General features: G+C 48.4%; 1 protein-coding gene across 1 annotated transcript in view; it reads left to right on the top strand.

The window, feature by feature from the left end:
* The first annotated feature begins 4,907 nt into the window (after positions 1 to 4,907).
* The window catches only part of PLK1 (polo like kinase 1), an 18,704-nt gene continuing 4,106 nt past the window's right edge, over positions 4,908 to 19,505 (top strand). The window contains exons 1-5 of the mRNA XM_034988040.1: positions 4,908 to 11,892; positions 12,559 to 12,727; positions 13,426 to 13,570; positions 14,435 to 14,528; positions 15,928 to 16,147. Of these exons, the coding sequence (XP_034843931.1) occupies positions 11,485 to 11,892; positions 12,559 to 12,727; positions 13,426 to 13,570; positions 14,435 to 14,528; positions 15,928 to 16,147 (1,036 nt within the window). The 5' untranslated portion in view covers positions 4,908 to 11,484. The remainder of the gene's footprint in view (positions 11,893 to 12,558; positions 12,728 to 13,425; positions 13,571 to 14,434; positions 14,529 to 15,927; positions 16,148 to 19,505) is intronic.

Below are 19,505 nucleotides of genomic sequence, written 5' to 3'. Positions count from 1 at the left end.
TTTATTTTATTTTATTTTATTTTATTTTATTTTATTTTATTTTAGAGAGAAAGAGAGCACGAGAGGGGGGAGGGGCAGAGGGAGAGGAAGAAGCAGACTCCCCACTGAGCAGGGAGCCTGACTGGAGGCTTGATCCCAATCCCAGGACCCCAGGATCATGACCTGACCCGAGGGCAGATGCTTAACTGACTGAGCCACCTGGGCACCCCTACAGCCCATACTTTTAATCACCATGCTGGAATTCCTCCCTGCTATAATACCTTTCATTGCCACAAATTGTATCACTGGCCAACCCTCACTGTACAGAAAACTGAGAAAGTATTTTGCTTTTTCAGGCAGGCAAGGGAAAGGGAGTTGGGAGCGGTTATTGGATGAATCATCCAACAGTGTCTGCCACAGACAGGAAGCCCAGTGTCCCCTCTGAGAAGACTATCTCCTTGCAATGAGCCCTGTTGTCTTATAGCTGCAGTTGTGGTTTAAGAAGCTAAACGGGAGCAGGTTTCATGGGAGAATTGTCTTGCTTGCACTCAAGAAATAGTGTCTTAAAATTCCGTACCATATGGTTGGCACTCTATAGAGGAATCTGCAAGCTGGTAGACAAAAATTCAGTCAGACTGCTTTGTTGCAAGTGACAGAAATCCAGCTTGAGCCAGCTTAAGTAAGAAAGAGGTTTTATTGGCTTACACAACAAATCATGGAAAAGACTAGCTTGAGAGGCAAGGTAATATTGCCTTGGGCAAGTTACTTAATCTCTCTGCCCTGTATCCTAGGCTGTACAACGGGAACGACAATAGTGCCCCCACAGAATTGGTTCGGAGTAAATGAGCTACTATAGGTAAACATTAAAGATAGCTCCTACCACTCTGTAAGTAATAATGTTATCATTGCAGGGACAACTATATCCAGAGCTCTTTGTTTTCGATATCTTTTTTTAAGATTTTATTTATTTATTTATTTATTACTATTTTTAAAGATTTTATTTATTTATTTGTCCGGGAGAGAGAGCACAAACAGGGGGAGTGGCAGGCAGAGGAGAGGGAGAAGCAAGCTCCTCGCTGAGTGAGGAGCCCGATGTGGGGCTCGATCCCAGGACCCTGGGATCATGACCTGAGCCGAAGGCAGATGCTTAACGACTGAGCCACCCAGGCACCTCTGTTTTCTATATCTTTTTCACCTGCACATTAATAGAGGTACGGACTAGACTGCTGTAACAAGAGACCATGGAAATACTGTGGCTCCAACAAGTTAGAAAGTTATCTCTCGGGGCGCCTGGGTGGCTCAGTTGGTTAAGCGCCTGCCTTCGGCTCAGGTCATGATCCTGGAGCCCCGGGATCGAGTCCCGCGTCGGGCTCCCTGCTCGGCAGGGAGTCTGCTTCTCCCTCTGACCCTCCCCACTCTCATGTGCTCTCTCTCTCTCTCTCATTCTCTCTCAAATAAATAAAATCTTTAAAAAAAAAGAAAAAAAGAAAAGAAAGTTCTCTCTCTCTCACCTAACAGTGCAGGAATAGGCAGGTTGTTCATGGCAAGTAGGTGGCTGGGCTCCATGAAGTCATCAAACACCCAAGCTCCTCCTATCTTGTCACATGGCCACGCTTAGCCACAAGGGAGGCTGTAAATTTAGTCACTGGCTGGGTAGCCAAAACTCTGAGGAAGGAGATTTCTAACAGTAAAAGGGAGAGGGGGAGATTGGACATAGGGAGACAATAAGCATGCTCTCCCAGGCCTGTGTGTTGGCTTCCTTTTCTCCTCCTGCAAGGGGGCTTTCTCCATGCATTGGGGCACGTGGCAGCTGACAGCTCCAAACTTGTACCCTCCGAGCTTGGTGCCCCTGAAAGAAAGGCTTCCTCCCTCCAGTTCTAATTGGGGAAGTCCCACAGAAAGGTTCTCAGTGACTTCTGGTGAATCCCATACCCTCTTGGATTAATCACTGCAGCCAAGGCCCTACAATAAACCTGATCTGGGTCATGAGCTTTCCTCCATCGCCCCGTGGTGGAGAAACAGCAGAGCCCATCACCAAAGCAAGGTGCTGGGCAGACAGAAACAATAGCTACTGCAGACAGTAAAAGAGTCTATAATTATGGACTGATACTGTTAGAAAGGCTGTTGACAGCCTTGTGTGTCCTAGGAAAGGCCAGCTGGACTCTGTCTCCATGGTGGCTCTCACCCCAGGGACAATCTGTCACCAGATAATTACCTTTAAAATCCCAGAGAAGAAAGTCTCTTTGTCCTCACAATATTCCCAGAAGAGCAGACCGATGGGAGAACCTCGGTTGGAACTCTTTCCAGTTGGCTTAGGGTAGAAGGGGGATTCACTGGCTCGTGGAGCTGATAAGGCTAGGGCCAGATGGAGTTTCAGGCCATATTCCAAGACTCACAACAGCATCATCAGGGATCTGTCTCTTCAGCTCTTGACTCTGCTTCCCTTTGAGTTGGCTTCGCAAGTGACCCTCCAGCTCCAGTTATTGGTAGAAAGAGCTCCCCTTCTTCTTTTTTTTTTTTTTAAGATGTTTTATTTATTTATTTGAGAGAGAGAGAGCACAAACAGGGGGAGGGGCAGAGGGAGAGGGAGAAGCAGGTTCCCCACTGAGCAGGGAGCCCAATGTAGGGCTCCATCCCAGGACCCCTAGATCATGACTGGAGCCAAAGGCAGCTGCTTAACTGACTGAGCCACCCAGGCGCCCCAAGAGCTCCCCTTCCTTGACAAAACCCCTGGACCTGGTTGTCATTGGCCCAAACCTGGGATGTATCCAGCCTCAAGTCATCATTGTGGCCAGGAAAATGGAGTGCACTGATTGCCTAGACCTGGGCACATACCCACATGGACTGAGAGCTGGCGCCTAGTGGTTGGGGAGGAGGTGATATTACCAGAAGAGGGGATGAATGGCTGCTGGGCTGTCCAGTTCAGGCCCTTCCTTTTCTCCAGTTGTCTTCACTGTCCATAGTCTCCTTGCCTCCCCTTAACCACCTGTCCAGTCTCTCATTACCCTTGGTCTTGTTGGGGGGGTGCCTTATGAGAGGCACCCGGGCCTGGCACAGAGAGGATGTTGCTTAGGCAAAGTGGAGTGTTCAATAAAGAGTCATTTAGAGGATGCTCCTCTGCCTGGAACTGCTTCCTTGTGGACCCCACGAGTCCTTGTGGAGGGACCCCTATTAAGGCCTAGATAGAATTTTAGTTATGGACTTGTGTTCTTGTTTGGGCCCACCCAGCTGTGAGTTCCTGAGGAGTCAGGTGTGAGCCTGTGGGTATCCAGCACATACTTAATGGGGTGATTACATGGATGTGAGCCCCTCCTCCCCTGAGTCCCTACCCAGCCTAGATAAGTCTCACATTGCGGGATCCCCGGTGCAGGGAACAAGGTTGAATGACTGACTCGTGTGCCTCATGTTGACTGATCTGTTGCATGTGGTTGCACAGGGCTCCCGTGGTTAATTGGGATCTGCAGTGCCTCTGAATTAGTCACTTCTGCATGGGCCATTTCACTCAGAGCCTAAGGCCACAATTCCCTTCTTAGTCACTCTGACCCGTGTAGCTGATGACAGACTTGAAGTGACTCAGACAAACATTGCTTCTATTTAATACATCCTTGGAAGCTTCTCAGCTATAAAGAAGGGATCTTGGTGGCTAGGGAGGCCTTTCTTGGTGTATTGATCTGGCCAGTGAGAGCCCACAGGGGTCTAGAACATGGAGCCCCAGACATGTTCTGACTTGCCCTCAGCCATTCTCCAGGACAAATTAGCATTAATGAACATGGTTGGTTGCTTTGGGTGATCAGATCTAGCTGGCTGGTCCCCTGGGGGTAGCTTCTATGGAGCTAAGAGGCCCCTGTAATGACATTGGCAGTGTTGAGACAATGTGTTAAGGCTTGGTTATTTCAAAACAGTTGTCAGCAAAGCGTCCTGCCAGGTTGGACCAGTTCTGTAAATCTGTGATCGCTGAAACTCTTCTAGAGCCCCCAGTAATGGTGTTCTGCTTTTCTAGAACATACACTTGCTGCCTGTAGGGCTAGGAAGGTGGGACCCTGACCACCTGCTACATCTCCCATTTACTCATTTAACAAATACCTTTTGAGCCACTGCTGAGTGCCAGGCCCTCCCCTACTTAGCTCCTGGAGATACAGTGGAGAATAAGATGGGGCCAGACCCTGTCTGGAGGGATCTTACAGATTAGTAGGAGAGAAAGCCAAGGAAACAGAGTGCTGTGATGGAGGCCTGGAGACCTTTTTTTCGGGTCTTAGTGGTGAAGACTGTGGGCACCGGAGGCAGGCAGACCAAATCCCGGCCCTGCTGTTTACTAGCCTTGTGACTTCGGGCAGGTTATCTCCTCTTGTGGAACCTCGGATTTCTCATCCATAAAATGGGGAACATGCATAGGGGTTGTTATGAGGATTTAAATGCATTCAGTCGTGTAAAGCAGGAGTCCTGGCTCAGGGTAAGCGCTCAATGACTGGTAGGTTTAACAACTATTACTAGAAAGTGATACATCTTGAGTGAAATCCCTCACAGTATAAGGGACAACATTCTTACATATTTTTTTTTTAAGATTTTATTTATTTATTTGAGAGAGAGAGAGAATGAGGGACAGAGAGCATGAGAGGAGGAGGGTCAGAGGGAGAAGCAGACTCCCTGCCAAGCAGGGAGCCCGACGCGGAACTCGATCCCGGGACTCCAGGATCATGACCTGAGCCGAAGGCAGTCGCTTAACCAACTGAGCCACCCAGGCGCCCCCATATTTTTAAATTTAGAAGAAAATTAAAAACATCTGGGGGCGCCTGGGTGGCTCAGTCGTTAAGCATCTGCCTTCGGCTCAGGTCATGATCCCAGGGTCCTGGGATCGAGCCCCGCATCGGGCTCCCTGCTCCTCGGGAAGCCTGCTTCTCTCTCTCCCACTCCCCCTGCTTGTGTTCCCTCTCTCACTATGTCTCTTTCTGTCAAAAAAATAAAATCTTTAAAAAAAAAAAAAATTAAAAACATCTGTTCATTTAAAATCACTCCACCACAAAGAAGAGATCACCCTTCCTTGCCAGGCACTTATTAGAAAACATTTAATCCTCCCAACTGTCAAAAGTGTAGGGATCTTTACAACTCATTATACAGAGGAGGAAACTGATCATCAGAGAGGTTAAGTAAATTTGCCCAGTGTCACACAGCTAATTAACGACTGAGCTAGAATCAAAGCCAAGTCTTATCTGGCTGCAAAGTCCATGTTTTATGCAGTTCCCCCAATATCCTGGGCCTCCAAAGCAATTGGCTCTGAGGAGGATCCTTGCTGCCCAGTCGGTTAATCCTTTGTTTTCCTGAAGTTTTTGCTGGTGGGTTGGCCACACCTACTTTTCATTAAGCACTCTGACCCAGATCCTGAAGTGAGAAGAGTTAGCACAAGATGTCCCTGCTTCCCTAAGGAGAAGAGATGGCTTGTTCTGTATCTCCAAGTCCATTGGCCATCACACAGATGGTTCAGGCATATGAAAATCATCTAAGAGAAGAGACATGAGAATGGCGTCCACACCCTCTCTGGTTTTCAGACCTTGGGTCTGGACATTCAGCCTTGGTCTTTCTTAGCCCTACCAACATACCTCTTTTCAGCTGTATTCATCTAACCTTTGGTGTCTGCTGGGCACACTTTTCTGACTTGGGAATAGCAAGAGCCTGCGGAAGCAGTAGGGCCAGAGGAAGGGGAGAATAAGGAAATATGAGACTCAGGAACTGCAAGGCCTCTTGGAGACCCTGAGCTCCCTGGGAATAGCCACAGGTTCTCTTTATTTCAATAATCACAACAACAGCGGGCATGACCACGTACCTGGTGTGTTTGAAGTGCTGTCCTCACAGAAGCTCTTCACAAGAACCTTCGGAGATAGGCACGTCCCACATATAGAATCCTAGGAGATGGGCGCTATAATTATCCCCATTTTATAGACGTGGAAGTAGAGGCACAGAGAGGTTAAGTAATTTGCCCAAGGTCATACAGCTGATAAGAGGAGGAACTGGTGTTTGAACCCGGGGTTCTCTGGTCCATGAGTTTAAGATATACATCATATTGCTTTTTGGTAGGGAGTGAGTGAGTGAACAAATGAGTCTGGGATTGGTGGCTAGCCAGACAGACAAGGCCCCCAGAGGCAGCATGAGGGGTACTTTGGAGTTAGCAGAGTTCGGTTGCAATTCTAGCCCTGCCACCTCCTGCCTACAGGACCTGAGGCAATAGTGCCCGTTTCCTCATCTTCAAAATGGGAATAAGGTCTTTGTGAGGATTCAGGGAGATCATCTCTGTAAAGCTCTTAGCCCCATGCACGGCATCTAGTAAGGGCTCAGTAAGCGTTCATGGACACTCTGCAGATAGATGGTATTAACGTGGCATAATTGCAGCTGTACTGATCAAAAGTCCATGTTGACAAGAACTAGAAAGGAATATGAAAACAGTTGTTAAAGGTCGAAAGGGAATTAAAGTTTCTTCAATGCTTTATCATTTCTTAAAAAATATTCCTAGATGGAATAAATAAAATATACATGCAGTGGGTGTTAAGTGGCTTTTGATCCCATTGTTTCAAAGTCTTATAGGGGGTTGTTTCTACCTCTGCAAAAAAGAGTTAGCACCTCAGGCCTGGTTATAATTCTGTCAGTGCTGAATTTGCTAGGGGTTTGAGTAAATTTGCAATGAGAAAAAAAGGGGAAGTTTTAAAAAATGACTTTGTATTTTGTGACTTTTATATCTGGAAATATGATAAAATTGATTTAAAATGTTATATAGTTGTAATTTCATAAATGCTAGAGGGATCATCCCAATCAAAGAGAGATGCAAAAAAAATTAAATCAAGAAGGTGTTGGTGGGACACAGCTTCCCCTGTTTTGCTACCAGTGGGTGTGCTGGAGTTTAAATTCTTTGAGTATTGGACCAGAACAAGTCTTCAGGACTGATGATTTTTGCTGATTTATGTCTGTTGGAACCTCTGGAAGGTGAGACAACATGAAAAGAGAGGCAATTTCTGGATGACAATGCACATTTGGAATTGGAAAAAGCAGTTAAATTGCCAGTGAGCCCTAGTCGAAATCAAATGTCTGACGCATGGAGGCCGATGACTGGCCAACCTGATGCGCATGGTTTTGAGCCAGTCAGTTCGGACTCTAAGACTGACAGCAGGAAGAGGAAGCCTTGCTCATCACTTGGACCTGGACCATGGCTGTCTGGTACTGCAGTATGTCTTTCTGCAACAAGCCAGAGAGAAGCAGCTGGTTCTCTTGGAGTCCCAGATCCCCTGATTCTTCTTGTCTGGATGTGACGAAGCTGAGAACTGCTACAGGCCGCAGGGAGCTGTTTCAGTCCCAGCAGGAGCCGTGCTGACCTGGAAGCAGACGCAGGCTCCATGAAAAGGACTCAGACCTTGTGACCTTGGAGATTTAGGACCCCTTCTGTGGAGCTCTAAAGGGTGAAGACCTCCATCGTGGATGCTGGCTGGACCATCAGACCACATACACGCCCACAGAAGAGGCCTCGTTCTCTTACGAGACCCTCTAAGATCAAGTTGCTGGTCAGCTCTTCATCGCTAACCTGGAGGCTACCCGCACCCTAATTGTGATCCCTGCCAACAGCTGCACATTTGGGGATGGCACATCACAGGGACTGTGACCTCTCCCCCTGCTGTTGACAGATCAGACTTTGGCCTTCTTGATGGGGATGTCTCACTGCTGCTGACTTGTGTTCAACTTTCTAGATTAGTTGCAACTCACCACAATGGGCTGATAGTCTGATTCTACTTCTTACTCCACCCCCCTCCATCCACACTTAGTAAGGTTCATTATCTGAATAGAGCTGTCTCCAGAGAGGGATTGATCGAGGCTGTTCACTGGATAAAAGGAGTGCGAGGTTCTGTAAACCCATTTTGAAATTTTTTGAAAATTCAGGCTTTCATCTTCATTAGTCAGCTAGGGCTGCCATCACAAAATGCCTTAGACTGGGGGGCTTAAATAATAGAAATGTGTGTTCTCACAGTTCCGGAGGCCAGAAGTCCAAGACCAACATGTCAGCAGGTTTGATTTCTCTTGAGTCGTCTCTTCTTGGCTTGCAGGTGGCCACCCTCCCATGTGTTCTGCCGTAGTCGCCTCTCGGTCTTGTGTCCTCATCTTCTCTTCTTACAAGGACACCAGTCAGATCAGATGAGGGCCCACCCTAGTGAGTCCATTTTAATTGAATCACCTCTTTGAAAGCCCTGTCTCCCAATATAGTCACATTCTGAGGTACTGGGGGTGAGGGTTTCAGCACAGGAATGGTGGGGGGGCGGTTAGGGATACAGTTCAACCTACATCCTGACCAATTCCTGAATTTGTCTTTCTGGTTAAGTGAGATAAAAATGTTTACCTGCAAAAATGCATTTGTGCCTTCTGCATACAGCCCTTGCAGATAAAAGGCCTGGAGGAGAAGAGGTGATTGAAAGAATGTTGTTGGGTTGCTGAACGTCGGGGCCCGAAGATTTTGTAACAGTGGAGAAAAGTACTGGCACCTGGGGAGCCTTTGGCAAGTGGTTGGGGGGCATTTATGACCTTGGTTCTTCAGAACTCTATCAGGAAGCTTTCTGTTCTTCCTGACAGAAGACTCCAGAGCTGCCTTTCCATGCACTGGAGCACTTTGAGCTCAGACTGCTGAGCCTGTGCTCACAGCTCGCAGCACTGCCTGACAACAGAGGGGCTGGGCTCCTGCACTTCCCACACAGAACGCACACTCACGAGATGCATACACCTGTATCATAGACAAGCAGAACCAAGGGCTGGTTGGATCTTTCAGACTGAATTGGAAACTCCAGGGCAGGAGGCCACGTGGCAGGAGGCTTACATTGGGTGTCCTGTTAACCTCCACCACCTAACATATGCCCTGCTTGAGGTACCCTAACATTGCAAACTCGTTTCCAGGGGGACCATGTACCCTCTGGGAGTCTACTTCTGTCTCTGTGCCCTCTCGCCACACTGCCTTAGCCCTGGAAGGCTTCAGATCAGCTTGAACTTGCTGGCCACAGCCTTGCTGTACCTGAATTGGTATCTCAGGCCAGGTAAAAATGAATCATACAGAAGTTTAGTGAGGGAGCCACTTGACTTTCTAAGATAGACTGTTGTTTTTATTTAATTGAGGTATAGTTGACATATACCATATCTAAAATATTAGATTATTTTAATGGGATTATTATGGGTTATTGGGATTTATTTTAACTGGCTAAATGTAGGACCTTTAAGGAGCATAACTGAGATCAGTACTGCAGGTTGGTCTCATCCTTTTGCATGGGGTCCTACTGATAATAAACTTGCTGTATAGAAGCCTGGGCCAACGGCCAAGGTGGGGGCCAGTGCAGAAGAGAGTTAACAGAGTAGGCCTGAGACTGCTGTCCTTGTTTGCAATGCTGACTCTTGGCTGACATCTGGGTAATTGGATTTCGGGAGGATTCTCAACATTCCCTAAATGATAAGAGTGGCTCACTCTGCCTAAACTGTGCAAACAATATGGTTTATGCTGAATACCTGCTTTCCTTCCAGGAATCCAGAATTTGGGTATGTGCTAGGCAGAGGGTGCCTACTTGACCGGCCCCCAGTAAAAGCCCTGGATGCTGAGTCTCTAAGGAGCTTCCCTGGCAAATAACATTTCACACTTGTTATCATAACCCACTGCTGGAGGAATTGTGTCCTGTGGAACTCCACTGGGAGAGGGCTCTGAGAAGCCTGCGCCTGGTTTCCTCTGCACTTTGTTCTATGCACCTTTTCCCTTTGCTGATTTTGCTTGGTAGCCTTTCGCTGTAATAAATTATAGCCTGCTGACAGTAAGACTATATGCTGAGTCCTGTGAGTCTCCTAACAAGTCGTCAAACTGCAGAGTAGTTTTGGGGACTCCCAAGACAGGGCACAAGGGGGACTTTTGGGGTGTTGGTAGTGTTCTTTTCCTCAATTTGGGTGTTGTTTATGTGAGGTGGGTTCAAGTTATGAAAATTCATTGAGCTGTACAGTTATGTAAACATTTTCTCTACGTATCTTAAACTTCAATAGGAAGATTACACACCACAAGGATAAAAAATAGCAAGTTAATTTTTAAAAAAAACTTCCTTTTATTCAGCAAACATTTCAGTTACTCCTTTTTACTAGGCATTGCTCTGGGAGCTTGGGACATGGGCTAGGAAAGACATCATCACCTCTCAGTTTATCGGGAGGCAGGTGAAGGGATACTTACCATATGGTTGATACTTGCTGGGCTCTATCCGAGACATCATAGGGTACAGGGGGGAACAGAGAAAGGGCTTCTAACTCGGGCATTTTGCTGTTCTAGGTCTGCCACTCACGTACTTTGGGAAGTCAGGCAAATGGGCTTAGGGAGATAGCTGGGAACTATCGCAAACTGGGAAAGTATGTGGCATAGAGTTGTGGAACCTTCTAGTTTTTGTTTGTTAGGAAAAAACACCAAGCTGAAGTTTTATTTAAGCTCTCTTGATTTTTAAGTGCTGTAAATGAATCCAAATTTTCAGAAGTGGGAGGCCAAACAAAATACACCCGTGCAGGGTGTTTGGCTGTGGCCTACCAGTTTACTGGGCATTCTGCCAACCAGCCATCCTTCCTCTCACCAGTGACTTGGGGGTCCACTCTTTTAGACCCTGGGAAATACAGCAGTGAGCAAGCTGGACAGACAACTTTCTTGAATGGGGGGCGGGGGGCTGGTACTGTGAGCCTCAAACAGCAGTATGTGTGGGAATCACCTGGCAGTCACATTGAAAGGCAGATTCCTGAATCAGGAGGTCTGGGGTAAGGCCTGAAATTTTCTTACTAACAAGTTCCCAGGTGATGGTAATGCTGGTGGTCCCTGAACCATATGTGCTTTGAGTGGAGTTTGCTGTATATTCCGGAGGGGCTTAGGAGCAGCTGTTATTCTGAAAGTAGGGGCCTTGCCATGAAAGTGCATCTGCCTGGCAAGCTCCGTGTTTTTACTTGGGTTTTAGCTTATTGGGGTGTCTCGGAAGAGAGCTGAGGACATCGGAGGCGGCTGCCTAAAGCTGCCCTGCCAGGTCTCTATTCTCAAGAGTTTATAGTCTAGAAGGCGGGGTGGGGGTGGGGGTGGAGGAAGGTATTAGGAAAAGCTTCCTGGAGGAGGTGCATGGGAACTGCAGGAACTTCCCCGGCCGCGGAGAAAGGGGGAAACCCTGAACTCCCCCCTCTCCTTGGGCCGGGTCTCGGCATCCCCACGCCGGGTACGGTTTCCCAGGCATCCCACGTGTCTGCTGTGCGCGAGTCCCTGTCAATCAAGTCTCCCCCGGCCCAGGACAGGGTACGGGTTTAAAGGAGGCGGCGGTGCCGAGCGCTCCCATCGTGCCGCGCGGCGGGCGGGTTTGGATTTTAAATCCCCGCGGCCAATCAGTGGCGCGCAGGCTCTTGTAACGTTCCCGGCGCCGCGTTTGAATTCGAGGAGGAGCGAAGCGGTGCCAAGCCTCTGCTCAGACCCTGCTAGGTCCGCGGAGCAACTTCGGGAACATGAGTGCGGCGGCAACTGCAGGGAAGCTGGCGCGGGCACCAGCCGACCCAGGGAAAGCCGGGGGCCCCGGAGTTGCAGCTCCCGGGGCCCCGGCAGCCGCTCCGCCGGCGAAAGAGATCCCGGAGGTCCTAGTGGACCCGCGCAGCCGGCGACGCTACCTGCGGGGACGCTTTCTGGGGAAGGGCGGCTTTGCTAAGTGCTTCGAGATCTCGGACGCTGACACTAAGGAGGTGTTCGCTGGCAAGATCGTGCCTAAATCGCTGCTGCTCAAGCCGCACCAGAAGGAGAAGATGTCCATGGAGATATCCATTCACCGCAGCCTCGCCCACCAGCACATCGTAGGCTTCCACGGCTTTTTCGAGGACAGCGACTTCGTATTCGTGGTGTTGGAGCTCTGCCGCCGGAGGGTGAGTGTCGCTGCCTGGGGACCGGAGTTGGGGGGGCTCGGGGGGCTCGGAGCTGCTAGAGAGGAGGTGCTGGGAACCTCGAACTAGGGGTTGTAAAGGTCTCGAGGAGAGGGGAGAGGGTGCTTGGCACTTGGAGCTGCTAGGGGGAGGGGGTTCAGGTTAAGTGGAGCCCGAGTCCTGTTGCTGCTAGGGAAGGCGGCTCCTGGACGCTAGGTGTTGAGCGGAGAGGGGGAGGCGCGGGTAGGAGGAGAATCCTGGTACTGGACGCAAGGGCTTCCGGAGTTGCTAAGGGAGGAGTCCCGGGGAAGGGGTGCTGCGGTTCGGGAGCTTCCGGAGTAGGGTTGGGTCGGGGAGAGGGTGGTTGGAGCCAGACTTCGCAGCTTCCGGAAGGAGAGGCGGCTGGAAAGGGATCTCCTGCTGCGCGAAGGCCGGGGGCGGGATGCTGTGGACTCGGAGCTGCCCGGAGTGGGGCTGAAAGAGGCATCCCAGGTAGGAGGCTTGGGAGGCAGCTAGTGGGAGAAGGGGTGCCATGAACGGTAGTGGCCAGGCTCGCAGCTGTCCTGGAGAAGGAATGGGGTGGGGCGCCCTGGGCTGCCTTTAATGACAAGCCCTTCCCCCTGTGCCTCGGTACCGGCTCCCCATTCCTCCTCTCCTTCCCCCACTCAGTCTCTCCTGGAGCTGCACAAGCGGAGGAAAGCACTGACCGAGCCGGAAGCCCGCTACTACCTTCGACAAATTGTCCTTGGCTGCCAGTACCTGCACCGAAACCGGGTTATTCACCGGGACCTCAAGCTGGGCAACCTTTTCCTGAATGAGGATCTGGAGGTGAAAATAGGTGAGTGCTGGGCCTGCAGGGGTGCTTGACACCCCCAGAAGCGGGAATGAGGAGGAGGAAATAGGAAGGAAACAAGGGAGGGAGGAAAAGGATGGTAGAAGTCTGGGCTATTGATGGCCTCTAGAATCCTCTCTTTCGTACAGAAATTTAAAACCAAGAGCCCCAAGCCTGTATGCTGCAGATGCATTTTTTAGTGCTTCCACACAGTACTTTTTTTAAAAAAAGAATTTGAATTAGTTTTCACAGATATAAATTGGGATGCTTGACATAAAAATTAGGATTTGGAACTCCTTTTAAACAGTTGGAAGTTGCCGCAGTTCTGAGACAGTATCCCCTCAGGCAGCTCTTTGCAGGGCTGAAAAGCAGCTGTTCCCCTTAGGCTCCCTTGGATTTTCCATAGTCTCCACTTCTCCCTGTTATTAACTCACAAACTTGCCAAATAGGGGTCCTGACCTTTACTTGTTGATCCCTGAGGGCCCTCCTTTCTAAGGGGAGGGGCAAGGAGGGGCCCTGGGAGATCCCTCCCCTGGGCCAACATGGTGGGAGGCATCTTGGGCAAGCCTTGCTGCCTACAAGGAGTAGGGACCCAAGGGAGGAAATGACCCTGGTTCTTGACAGTCACACCTGTACCAGCTTTCTCCATTGGCAGATGACAGAGGCTAGCAACTGAGTACCCCCTCTTCCTCCCTCTGTCCCAGGGGATTTTGGACTGGCAACCAAAGTGGAATATGATGGGGAACGCAAGAAGACCCTGTGTGGGACTCCTAATTACATAGCTCCTGAGGTGCTGAGCAAGAAAGGGCACAGTTTCGAGGTGGACGTGTGGTCCATTGGGTGTATCATGTAAGTTGGGAGTTGTCTCAGGATGTACCTGCCCTTTTGGATGTCTCACCTGGCTGACTTTATCCTTTGGACCTTTCTGGCTATGAAGAGGCTGCTCCAGAGAACAGATTGCCCAAAACCAAAGCCTGATTTCCATATCTTTTCTTGTCACTGGTGTATCCTATGGGATTCCTGCAGCAGCCTGGGCTATGGCCCTGGGGAAGGGGGCTGGGAGGCCTCCACAAACCTGCTCTAGGCCCTGGCTACTCAAAGTGTGGTGCAAAGGGCTGCAGCATCACCCAGGAACTTGTTAGAAATGCAGAATCTCACTGGCTCAGAATCTGGATTTTAAGATCCCTGGGTGATTTCCAGGCACAATAAAGTCTGGATCAAGGCCTCCCGAGGTGGGTGGGTGGTGGGCAGAGAGTTGGGCGTTTTTGGGTGTTCTCTTTTTTATTGTTGTTTGCCAGGGTACCGGTAGGAGGAGAAGTGAGTTGTAGCAGTGGCTTCCGTACTTCTTTGCAGTAGAGCTTTTTCAAATGAAAACTTCATGCCTTGAGTGCAGAACTGTCAAAGTGGAGCTGCCTCGATAGGGGCAGGTAGCCCATGCACTGGGACCTGTTTTGTACTAGCCAGCAGCCTTTGGGGCCCTGGATTCCTATAGGCTCCAGCTGGAAAGTCACTGCTAGTCTTAAGAGTCCTGGTGCTGTCGCCTATCTTCTCCTGAGGGCTCAGCCCCACCCGTGTCCTGGCTCCTGTGGACTTGAGGACTATCCTTGGGGGCCCCAAAGTCAGAGTTTCCAGATGCCAGCCCTGAGATGATTTCTCTGGCAGGTAGGTTTTGGCTGGGAGCCTCGAGCCAAATCAGCCCCCTTGTGCTTACAGGTATACATTGTTAGTGGGCAAACCACCTTTTGAGACCTCTTGCCTCAAAGAGACCTACCTCCGGATCAAGAAGAACGACTACAGTATTCCCAAGGTGACTAAAACACTTTTTTTTTTTTTAAGTTTAAATTTATTTTGTTTTTTGGGGTTATTTTTCCCCAAAAGTTGTTTACTGAGCCCAGCCATATCCTGGGGACAGAGATAGGTCAACCCTACCCCTAGGGTACCCATAGAGCTTCGATGGATCTGTGTCTGATATTACAAACAGAGCTTGACATGTATGCACAGAGGCATCTTTTCTAAGGGGGGAGAGTTTGTAGATCCCCAGAGGTTGGGTAGATAACCCAAAAGATGTGGAAAGAGAAAAAAAAATGGGGAGGGAGTAGGGAGGCAGACACAGAAGTGCTGCTTAACCTCTGGAAATGGACCTTCTTGATTTAACTGGGCTCTGCCACGTAGCAGCCGGATCACAGTGGGCAAGCGGCCTGAATCTCTTGAACTCTAGTTTCCCATTTATAAAAGGGAGCAGCTCGCGGGGCGCCTTGTATACAGTAAGCACTCACAGAATCCTGAACCACCGTGAATCCAAAGTGGTGCGCATTTTCACAACCACTGGCGTCAGTGCATTGGAAAGGAACAGGCTGTTTCTGCAGAAGCCCGACATGTGGCTGCTTTCCGGTTTGGTATCTTTGACTCCTGTGAAGTCAAGGGCCCTGTCTCCGTAAGGACAGACAGACAAAATCTGTCACAAAGGGTCATTTAACTGTCAGACGGACAGACCCTGGAGGGTTCAGAGTGGGAGCGCGAGACCACCCCAGTGCTTTGGTGTGGATGCTGGCTTCACCACTCATTAGGTATGTGTTCTTAGGAAGGGCACTTAACCTCTCTGGGCTCCGTTTCTTCCTCTGCAAAAGAGAGATGCTAATAGAGACTCCACCCCTTAGATGTTTTTGTGAAGGGTCGGTGAGTTAATACACATGACGTGCTTGCAACGCTGCTGGCACATAGTAAGTGCACGGCTAATGCTAGCCTGTGACTATGCCTTTGACCTGGGCTAGGTTGTCCCCCATCGAATCCTAGTAGGACCCCAGGCTTGGTGCTGTGTCTTGCTTTCCAGAGGATGAAACAAAGTCCTGAGCAAGTCGGGTCCCTTGCCACAGCTGCTATTAGGGACAGTACTGGGACTTAACCAGGTCTTTATGACCCCCCCAGCCTGTGTTCTCAAGTGCTACCTAGTGGTGAGCAACTTAAGTTACTGGAGAACAAATTCAGGGGAAACCCAGTGAATCTTGAGTCTCAAAAGGAAGGAGAAGTGATCATTCTCACAGCTTAGGTTGACATTTGCCAACTCAGTAAAGCCAATATGGGGAACCTGGCAGATTTGTGGCCACTGAACATGGCTTATGTGGGCCAGGGGCTGTGGTGTCTTTATGACAGCACTGCCCTCGGGTCCCCCGTCATGTCCCACTCACGGCCCTCCCTCTCTGCTCCAGCACATCAACCCTGTGGCCGCCTCCCTCATCCAGAAGATGCTTCAGACAGATCCTACTGCCCGTCCCACTATTCATGAGCTGCTCAATGACGAGTTCTTTACCTCCGGCTACATCCCCGCCCGGCTCCCCATCACCTGTCTCACCATTGCACCCCGATTTTCCATCGCTCCCAGCAGTCTGGACCCCAGCAGCCGGAAGCCTCTCACAGTCCTCAATAAAGGTAAAACAGTAGACCCCCAGAGAGAGCCTAGGCTTCAGATGTGTGGGTGGGTGGCCCCCAGAGCCCAGGCGTGCAGTAGGACCTGCCCGTCCTTGAATCCACAGCCCCCACCCCCCCCCAAAGCAAAATGCCCTTCCTCCGGGTGGACCCTAGTGGGAAAGACACACTTTAACCCTGGCTGGATCATACCTCTCCTGCCCAGAAAAAGGAGAGTGGACTGAATGCCACGCCCAAAAAACGCTTAGCACTTAAAAAATTCCTAACATCACACTTTGATGGTTCATTGAAAAAAAAATATGAAAAATTTCAAATATATATGTAGGGCATAATGCAGTGGGCCCCCACCCCCCCCACACATTTAACAGTCAGATTATGAAAAGGTGGAAGAATAACAAAAGCTCCCTTTTCTCCACCAATTAGTATTTTTCTACACTTTATCTTTCTCTTTTTAGTGTATATAAAGTTATATATGTGTGTTTATGTGCGTATGTGTGTATATACACCCACTTTTTTTCTTGAACCACTTAAAAGTAAGTTGTATACATCCTGCCCTTGACCACTTAATACTTCAGTGTATTTTTCCTAAAGACAAAGATTCTTTCACATAACCACAGCACATGACACAGTGAGCAAGTTCAGGAAATTTAACACTGGTACAATATTGTTTTGTCTACTCTGGAGTTACTACTTTTTGTAATTTACAGGTGTCCAGTTCAAATACAGTTTTATATGATTTTTACTTCTTTGATTTTATTCTTGTATTTCAACTGACAATCTTGTTTCCTTACACTATTATATACATACATTTTTCAACATCTATAAACTAGTTCCTCTTATTATTTTTTTTAATGATGTTTTAGCTTATTCAAATTCCATTTGTCCTTAGAATGTTTCACTAAGGATATTTAGTGTTTTTAAAAAGGTCGTTTGAAATACTTTTTTTCCTCTGTGTGGATATAGCACCAATTTAATATATAAATTCATTTGTTTCTGTTGTAATCTAATACTGTTTTTTTTTGGTTTGGGGGGTTTTTTTGGTTTTGGGAGGTTTTGTTTTGTTGGTTTTTGGGAGGGGTTTGGTTTTGGGGGTTTTTTTGTTTTTTGTTTTTTGTTTGCTTTTTTTTAAAGATTTTATTTATTTATTTGACAGAGAGTTAGCGAGAGCCGGAACACAAGCCAGGGAGAGTGGGAGAGGGAGAAGCAGCCTTCCCGCGGAGCAGGGAGCCCGATAGGGCTTGATCCCAGGACCCTGGGATCATGACCTGAGCCGAAGGCAGACGCTTAACAGCTGAGCTACCCAGGCGCCCTTTTTTTTTGTAATTAATACTGTTAAGGATTCCTTTTTTGGTTTGTTTGTTTTTTTTTTTCCGTTTCTTTTAATTGGTAATATTAATCTTGATCAGTTGGCTAGGGTGATGCCTACTGCAGAATTACAATTTTTCCCTTTGTAATTAATAAATACCTTGCTGGAGTGACTTTAAGACAGTCCTGTTTCTCCTCAGACTCTTGCATCCTTGGTGGATCTCCCTAAGGCAGTTGCTAATGTGTTATTCTAATGGAGATTCCTCTGTCTTCCCCACTCCTAAAGTAATTCATTGGAATTCTTCCATAAGGAAGAGCTGTCGCTTCCCTCTCATGTATTTATTTGGTTACTTATATCAACATGTACTCATGGTTTTATTCTTTGGCCTGTAATGTATAAAATATTGCTATTTTAAAGATTATTATTATTTTTTAAAGATTTCATTTATTTATTTGACAGAAACACAGCGAGCAAGGGAACACAGGCAAGGGGGAGTGGGAGAGGGAGAAGCAGGCTTCCCGCTGAGCAGGGAGCCCTATACAGGACTCGGTCCCAGGACCCTGAGATCATGACCTGAGCCGAAGGCAGATGCTTAACAACTGAGCCACCCAGGTGCCCCAAGATTATTTTTCTTTTTGAATTTTTGAATATAAAGCTTTTTTTTTCTAAACTTCTTATGCTGGAAATTTTCTCTTTTTTTAAAGATTTTATTTTATTTATTTGAAGAGAGAGACATGGCAAGAACACAAGGAGAGGGAGTGGGAGAGGGAGAAGCAGGCTTCCCGCTGAGCAGGGAGCCTGATGTGGGGCTCGACCTCAGGACCCTGGGATCACGACCTGAGCCGAAGGCAGACACTTAACAACTGAGCCACCAGGCGCCCCATATGCTGGAAATTTTCAAACTTCCCCAAAAGTAGGGAGAACTAACTGTATGAGGAATCCCCGTGTATTCATCATCCATTTTCAGTAGTTAGCAACATTGCCTGCCTGTACCTGGTTTTATCCATTTCTACCTTCTCCCCTTTTTTTGCTAGAGTTTTTATTTTTATTAATTTTTTTAGAGAGAGCACACGTGGAGAGTGGGGGAGGGTGGGCAGAGGGAGAGAGAGAATCCTAAGCAGACTCCACGCCCAATGCAGAGCCTGACATGGGGCTCGATCTCTTTTTTTTTTTTTTTTAGTATTTTATGTATTTATTTGAGAGAGAGTGAAAGAAAACACAAGCGAGGGGAGTGGTAGAGAGAGAAGCAGGCTCCCCCCTGAGCAGAGACCCCGACACAGGACTCGATCCCAGGACCCTGGCATCATGACCTGAGCCGAAGGCAGATGCTTCACCCACTGAGCCACCCAGGCGTCCCAGGGGGCTCGATATCATGACCCTGAGCCGAAATCAAGAGTCAGATGCTTAACCGATTGAGCCACCCAGGTCCCCAGCTAGAGTTGGTTTTTTGGTGGCTTCTTTTTTTTTGTTGTTAAGATTACGTATTTATTTAAGAGAGAGAGAGCCTGCAAGCGAGGGGGTTGGGCAGAGAGAGAGAGAATCCCAAGCAAGATGCCCCTCTGAGTGGGGAGCCCCACATGAGGCTTGATCTCACTACCCCGAGTCCTGACCTGAGCCAAAATCAAGAGTTGGTTGCCCAGCCAACTGAGCCACCCAGGCACCCCCTTGCTAGAGTTTTGGTTTTTTTAAAGATTTTATATATATATATTTATTTGAGCGAGAGAACGGGGGAGGGGCAGAGGGAGAGGGAGAAGCATTCTTCATTGAGCAGGGACCCCAACATGGGGCTTGATCCCAGGATCAAGATCCCAGGATCCCAGGACCCCAGGATCATGACCTGAGTTGAAGGCAGATGCTTAATGACTGAACCACCTAGGTGCCCCTTTGCTAGAGGTTTTTTGTTTTTTCTTTTTTTAAAGATTTTATTTACTTATTTGACAGAGAGAGTACAGGTAGAGGAAGAAGGAGGCTCCCTGGAAGCCTGATGTGGGGCTCCATCCTAGGACCCTGAGATTATGACTTGAGCCAAAGGCAGACACTTAACCAACTGAGCCA

The sequence above is a fragment of the Mirounga leonina genome, unplaced genomic scaffold (assembly GCF_011800145.1).
Source record: "Mirounga leonina isolate KUSES-001 unplaced genomic scaffold, KU_Mleo_1.0 Mir_448, whole genome shotgun sequence".
Classification (NCBI taxonomy): domain Eukaryota; kingdom Metazoa; phylum Chordata; class Mammalia; order Carnivora; family Phocidae; genus Mirounga; species Mirounga leonina.
Note: the sequence above shows the minus strand (reverse complement) of the source record. Positions and strands in the feature narration are given on the sequence as shown.